The 7,500-nt window shown below is 36.7% G+C and overlaps 2 protein-coding genes across 2 annotated transcripts in view; one reads left to right on the forward strand and one right to left on the reverse strand.

Moving 5' to 3' along the window:
- ND-19 (NADH dehydrogenase [ubiquinone] 1 alpha subcomplex subunit 8) overlaps window positions 1–7,247 on the forward strand; it is a 7,877-nt gene extending 630 nt beyond the window's left edge. Inside the window, exons 2-4 of the mRNA XM_043029994.2 lie at window positions 2,529–2,704; window positions 6,631–6,738; window positions 6,906–7,247. Of these exons, the coding sequence (XP_042885928.2) occupies window positions 2,529–2,704; window positions 6,631–6,738; window positions 6,906–7,017 (396 nt within the window). The 3' untranslated portion in view covers window positions 7,018–7,247. The remainder of the gene's footprint in view (window positions 1–2,528; window positions 2,705–6,630; window positions 6,739–6,905) is intronic.
- The window catches only part of LOC122262068 (uncharacterized), a 9,534-nt gene continuing 9,273 nt past the window's right edge, over window positions 7,240–7,500 (reverse strand). Inside the window, exon 9 of the mRNA XM_043029990.2 lies at window positions 7,240–7,474. Within this exon, the coding sequence (XP_042885924.2) occupies window positions 7,358–7,474 (117 nt within the window). The 3' untranslated portion in view covers window positions 7,240–7,357. The remainder of the gene's footprint in view (window positions 7,475–7,500) is intronic.

Genomic DNA, 7,500 nt, shown 5'->3' on the forward strand with positions numbered 1-7,500 from the left:
GCCTAGCTTGTCAGCCACCTTAGCAATTCATCATCAAGTAGGAAACATAGCCAGGCTCTATCTTACCAAATATATGAGGAGAATTGTGTTGGCCCTTTAAGGAGTCCAAAATACGGAGGCTACTTTGTTACGTTGTGTGGTCCAATTCCTAGATGTTAGACACCTTGATATATTTTTGTAAATTCTTATCTTCATAGAAAGAGAACTGGACAGGGATAAGTTTCAAAATTTCATAATTAATAAAATTTATGATTAGCAACACTTCTACAGCCTTTTTCTATGAAATGTGCAAATAACAAATAACTGCAAATTAACAATATCAAATATCAGATTTTTCACTGCTTAGATTACTACACACCATTATGTTTTGTGTAGAAGTGTGTCATTCTTACATTTGTTTACTGAATGGGACAAGAAGCAATAAGGATAAACAATACTAATTAAGGAATTACAATCTCTATGGAAATCAACATTATTTACACATAAATACATGTCTCTCTCTCTCTCTCTCTCTCTCTCTCTCTCTCTCTCTCTCTCTCTCTCTCTCTCTCTCTCTCTCTCTCTCTCTCTCTCTCTCTCTCTCTCACCCCTCCCTCTCTCCCCCCCCCTCTCCCTCTCTCTCTCACCCTTCCCCCTCTCCCTCCCTCTCTCCCTCTCCCTCTCCCTCCCTCTCTCCCTCCCCCTCTCCCTCCCTCTCTCCCCCATCCTCCTCTCTCTCTCTCTCTCTCTCTCTCTCTCTCTCTCTCTCTCTCTCTCTCTCTCTCTCTCTCTCTCTCTCTCTCTCTCTCTCTCTCTCTCTCTCTCTCTCAGATGGTCATTACTTTGACTTGACAATTGGTCTAAGGCTAGTTCTGATTGGTTGTTGTTTGTATGCAAATATGACCATCAAGGTGTTTATTTTGTCTCAATAGCATGTTGTTTTCAAACACACACAAGTACAACTTTTATTATCTTCAGGTGTTAGAATAGGTCCCACATATTTTATATTTATGTATTGATTAACTTAATTATTTTTAACCCGTTAACGACGGATGACGTGTTTTTTTGTCATACATGATGCAGGAGCTCTTGCCTGACAATGGGCGTCATGGCGTTCGGGGATTCTGGATCACTATGTTATTTTATTGTACTATAAGTAATGAGTGAGTGATGTTGACAATTGCAGTCATAATTATTATAAAAGCCGTAATAATAAGCAAAATGGTTTTCAACTCACTTACAAAACCTAGATGGCACCACTTTCTTCTAGCACCAGCAGGAGAGAGAGCCTTGAATGGCACCCATCTACGGTCTCTAGCAAGCACTATCTCTGTAGAGTGATGGCACATCGCAAGTTCCCGACCTCTTGCTCTAAAGTACCGCAGATGAAAGATGTGCAGACAGAACGAGAGGAGGAAGGTGACTCACACCATACCCAATGCATACAATGTGACCCTGTGTCAGTATGGATGCCTTTTATTGTGGCACTCATTGTCAAAAGCACAAGTTTCCTTCCTCTTCCCAACCTCTTCATTTTGGATGGTTATAAGTTTCGTGTATTTTCGTGACAGCACAGAAATACGAAAAAATAAAGTTGTTTTTTTGTCCCCCCTAAAACAGTAATACTTCTATCACATTGAGTGTAAAGAAAAAAATGAGTTGATATGGACCCTGAACTACAATTTTAGTCAACTGCAGAATTGATGGAGCCTATGATATGACAGATATAAATTTCTAAAAATAGTAAAACACACAAAAAAAACAAAACACAAAAATGTCTCTAGCTCTACAATGAGTGACTAAAAGGGAGTGGGAAAAATCAAATTATGTTGCAGAAGCTGCCTCGATCAGAAATAAAACTCATCCTGGAGCCTGTGTAAGCAAATCTATCCCCCGTCGGCAATGGGTTAATTAACAATGGAAATATAGATGAAAAATATCCTGTCTGTGTTTTATTTTCACTTTGCTAGTGTAATATAATTCAGGAAATTTAGGCATAATTTCAAGGCAGCACTGTATAATGTATATATAAGCTTTCATTTAACTGTACACAGTAATATTCAGTAAATGCTTGCAAGTTGTGTTATCTCACCACAGTTGACAGATGTTTTAATCATGAGCAATAATTGCAATTAAAAAAAGAAAATATAGACAAACATGATGTGACTTCAATCTGTTTCCTTCATTCAGTACACATTCATTCTCTAGTGCTGACTTTACCTCATAAAACAATGTATTAAAATTGTATTAAGAAAGTGATATTTATTATTTTATAAACTCTTTTATATACATGTGCTAGTTTTAGTGTGGCCATCTTCTACCAATCCTTGTACTTTTTATCTGTGGTTTTGTTTAGAAAATTTCTGTAAAATACTGTAGTTGTTTTGATGTGAGAATATCATAATTGCCAGTGTATGATGATAATATATAGCCATCATGTGTTTTATAAAATACCATATTTATCTACACCTAAGGATGTAGTTCACTTTAGATCTTTCTCATAATACATATAACAATTTTGTACTCAAAGAATTTATTTATATTCTCAGGAATTCATGCTGTGCCGTGATGAAGAGAAAGATCCTCGCAAGTGCATCGCAGAGGGAAAGGCTGTGACTACCTGTTCTCTTGATTTCTTCCGTAAGATAAAGAAGAGTTGCTTGGAAGAATTTACCCAGTACTCCAACTGCTTAGACAAGTCCTCCAAGGACCTTGGATTCCGCCAGTAAGGAACTTTATTATTTCAGTCAAACAAACTACACAATATACAGAGCTCCGAGGTCTACAGAGCACTCTTTTAGAATCAGTATCACTGTATTAACCTTTTCCTGGCTGCTAATGTTTCCAAAGCATACCCTCTCAGGCTGGCATATGTTAAGACACTGGTTGTGGCTGGTATTCAGTGTGTTTAAGCTTACAATGATAGCAACCTCTTAATTCATTGCTAACGGGGCTGTTTTGGCTCCAAATGGTCAAAACGCCGGGATATTTCAAACACAAGGCTGACGCCTTGGGCTATTCGTCCGCACTGATCACGGCCAATCACTACACACCCGATCACCCGGCACACTGGCCAGGAGAATAGCCAAGACGAAATATCCCGACCCTAGCAGCTGGTTCTGCCACCACTTGACGTGATATCTTGTCACCTGTCGTTAACGGGTTAATGACAGATGTGAGATTCATGCCGTGGATTAGTTTTTCTTCCCACTGGTGACGTGGACACCATGTCATGGTTTTTCTCTGGCCAGGTGATAAATTACTGTGCCTATCTTGATTATTGCTATCATTATTATCAGTGGTATCATTATCACCATCAAAATCATTACTATTATAGTAATTCTTTCAATATGTCATTACTCTTTTCTAGTGAGATACCAGATTGTGCTCCAGTACTCCTAGGCACCATTTGGCAACATATACCTTGACCAAAAGCTTAACTTGCATGCAAAACTGAAAAAAATGACATTTGAATTAGGGTAATTAATTATGAGGGGAGAATATAGAAGAATGTTGATAGATATAGGCATCCCAAATAATGAAATCATTAAATGGTAATTGTAGAAAAAAATAGTAATTGATAAAAACAACAATTTTATTTTTTGAATGTTGCATACATGCTAGGATTGTGAATATTATGGTTAGCCATATACAAAGTACTGACAGATATCTGGCCTGATTGACCAGAATTCAGAATTGTATGCTATCAATCAAAGATACATTCATTTTGATTATATGTATCAGTCTCATTCCTGGAAACATTTTGCAGATGAAGAGTACACTAAGTAAAGCACTCTGTCTCAAATGAGGGAATGTATTACATCTGGTTTGAGGTTCTTATGATTGTACTTGCAAGGCTTCTGTAGGATTAGCTTTTCCTATTTCCATCTATTATTTCATGAATGACTTATTTCAAACTAAAACAGATATAGTATTATTAGGTATTGTGTCCAAGCCAGGTGATTTAGTGCAGTTCTTTCCTCCATGTAGTTTGTAACTTTTTACTTACAAGAATCTCTACAGTACAGAATAAATCTTATTTATTGCCTTGTAATTTACTACAGTGAACATCAAGTTAGTTATCCATATCAGACTCCATTATTTTGTTTATTATTTCACTTTTTTAATAAATCACTACAAGCCGACATTTATATAATCAAGCTTTATTTAACCCATTCACGCCGGTTGACGTGATAGCACGTATTGTGGTTTTCGTGTCAGACGCCTTGGACGAGCTATGAGGGGAAGCCGCGCGCTCGGGTAGAGCGAGTGGGCAACCCAGGCTCGCGGCTTGTGCGCCCGAGAATCTCGAGGCATTAGGCTTATGCATGAGAACCCTGGTATTGCGACCGCGTAAAGCCGGAACGGCCCCGGCTGTGAATGGGTTAAAGATCCACTAGAAATAAAGTTTTCATTGTCATTATGGCAGTGTATTGGTGTTAGGTTTTCCACCGGGGCAATTCCTTTTCCAAAAGCAGCTTTTCCAGTTTATTGAACCATTAAAGACTACAATTTGTCAACTTCACCCAAAACATCCTTTTTTTTTTTTTTTTTTTTTTTTTTGGTAGTTTCAGGGAGACAAGGGTTACAAAGGGTATGAGACAATAGAGAGGTTATGTGGGATGTACATAACATAATCATGAAAATTCTTAATTTACTACATTCATTTACTAATCATCAAAAAAGGCACCAGAAGGCTCAGGGAGACAAATGGATGCAAGGAGATAGGGGAATGGGGATGGGTTTGGCTGGAAGAAACTTAACAAACAGAACCAGAATTGCTTCTTCACACTTCTTACATACTATGGACAGGAAAAAAAAGTAAGGGGGGGGAAAGCTTCCACGTTTTCTATAGGTTAAGCTCAAATGAGCTAGCTTGAATCAAATGTCAAAAAAAGAAAAAAAGAAAACATTCAGTTGACTATCATAGGACTTCTAATCATTGCTTGGAGATTTTACAAAGGGCCAGCAGTTCTTGAGAAATATATTTTAACCCATTGCAGACGGAGATAAATTTGCTTGCCCAGCCTCCAGGATAGGTTTTATTTTAGAGAGAGACCGCTTGAAGAAATATAATTTGAATCATCCCACTCTCTTTCAGTCATTCATTGTAAAACTAGATTGTTTTTTGTGTTTTATTTTTTTGTGTGTTTTATTGAGCTTAGAGACTTATATGTGCCATGTGACAGGCTCTGTCAGTGCTGCAGTAGACTAAAATTGTAGTATATTATCCATATTAGCTCATTATTTTCTTTATACTCAATGTGACAAAAGGCAACTTTAATTTTTCGTATTTTTGTGCTGTCATGAACGAATACGAAACATATAACCCACTACAATAAAGATGACAAGAAGAGATTGGGAAGAGGAATGAAACCTGTGCTTGTGACTGTGAGTTCCACAGTGAAAGGCATCCATATTGGCACAGGAGCACATTTTAGACACTGGGTATTGATTGAGTCACCTTCTCTTCTCGTTTTGCCTTCTGCCCACATCTTTCATCGGCGGTACTTAGAGCAAGGTTCATCAATTAGTGTGTGCCATCGCGCTATACAGACTGTGCTTGCTAGAGACCGTTGGATGGGTGCCATTCAAGGCTCTCTCTCCTGCTGGTGTGCTAGGAAAAAGTGGTGCCCATCTAGGTTTTGGACGTTAAGCTAGCACATATTACGAATTTATAGTAATTATGACTGTAGTATCCATCATCCTTTTTCATAGTACAATAATAAAATAGCCAAAGTTTCTCAAATCCCCCGACGTTCAAATGTACGTCATGACGCCCGTTGTCAGGCCAAAGATCCTACGTCATGTATGTCATAACACCCGTACGCAATGGGTTAAGAAGGTAATATTGATAAAGAAAATCTAAAAAGTTGCACAAGTGGTCTGAACTTTGTTTATATTGGGCACAGCCACTCATCCCTGTGTGTAAGTGGGTAGCCTCCTCCTCTGCCATTTTTCATTTATGCTAAAATCACTATATTCACATATGTCACTTATATTATTATACTTTTTCTTTTATTTATTGCTGACATCTCCCTCTGACACACAGTCAGTATTAAATTCAAGTCCCTATATGTCATCTACAGATAAGGAGCATGAGGCACATGTGCACACTCCCAGTGACATTCTGAATATTGCTGGCAATTTGTTGATAAAATGGCAAAATATTTTGATTTGTATATAAATAAACACAAGTATAGCCTTCATAGGCTGATCTATTTAATTTATATGTAAAAAAACATTAATTAGTAGTATTGTTTTATTGTTATATATATCAAGTGTATTACATAAATGTAACTGGATGTGAAACAACTTTCCCACCATCACATTAAAGAAAAATATATAACTTTTTTCTGAAATTTAAATAATCATTGCTAGAACCACAAAATTTATTTGTCATAATAGTGAAAATACAAGACATGTCATTTATAACATAAAGAATATTAGTTCAACAAACTGTCTGCCTTGTGACTTTTACATTGCTCAAAATGTGCATTTTTATCATTAGCAATAAATCAAGCTAATTATTGATGAATATATGTACCATCAGAAATAAATGGGTTTATATCCAAAAAAATTATATGATCAAAAATTTTACCAATTTGTCTAATACAGTTTGTTCTTATCATAATGTTGTTTTCTTTTCAGTTGTCGCAACACCCAGTCCATCTATGATAAGTGTGTCCTTGATAACCTTGAAATTGAGCGGCCAGAATTTGGATATTTCTGTAGGCCCAAGATTGTTGACACAGCAAGGTAAGGCTTCCATCTTCATAAAGTTTTCACATGTTTATAATGAATAAAAATGTAATAATTTTTCCTTCCTTCCTTGATATGTATGCACAGACAAATTATGTCAAAGATTATTTGATCACCAGTGTGGATACATTTATGAAACCTTTTCCTTTTTCTCTTCTGAAAAGGCCAAAGCCAGCTGAGGAGGCACCTCTTGAGTTCCCCGATGCTCCAGAACCTCTGCCTGAAGTTCCCTCTCGGCCATCCCGTTATGGTACAAGGTTCCACTGGATGCAGTAGATTCCAAGAAAATTCACCTGTGTTTTTTTCTTGGCAATTCTCCTCACCAACTTTGGAATAGTTTAACAATAAAATGAACTTTATGGTACTTTTCATTTTGGTTATGACAGACTTCAGTATGTAACACCCATCAGAAGCTGTATGTCAGACGTGTGTAAATAATTTGTGACAACTAGCAGTATATATTAAATGTACAGGCAAATAATTTATAAGTAAAAGAGATTTTACTTGTTCATTTTTATTATCATCCTTTTTTTAAAATATATACAAAATATTTTTTTATGCAATGTTTTGTAATAAAATAGAACTTGAATAGAAACCCTAGTTACATTTGTCAGTTTCATGACACATATTCGCAGATGTCATCATAGTGCAGCTTCATAATTACAGTCTCATCCTCCAAAAACTGAACTGATGCCTTTTCTTGGTCTTTGTGGAGTTGCAGGATACGCCCTCTCTGAAAAATGTTTAGTCAAATTAAAA

This window comes from Penaeus japonicus, unplaced genomic scaffold (genome assembly GCF_977035675.1).
Source record: "Penaeus japonicus unplaced genomic scaffold, GWHDUDI00000001_assembly GWHDUDI00000023, whole genome shotgun sequence".
Taxonomy (NCBI): Eukaryota; Metazoa; Arthropoda; class Malacostraca; order Decapoda; family Penaeidae; genus Penaeus; species Penaeus japonicus.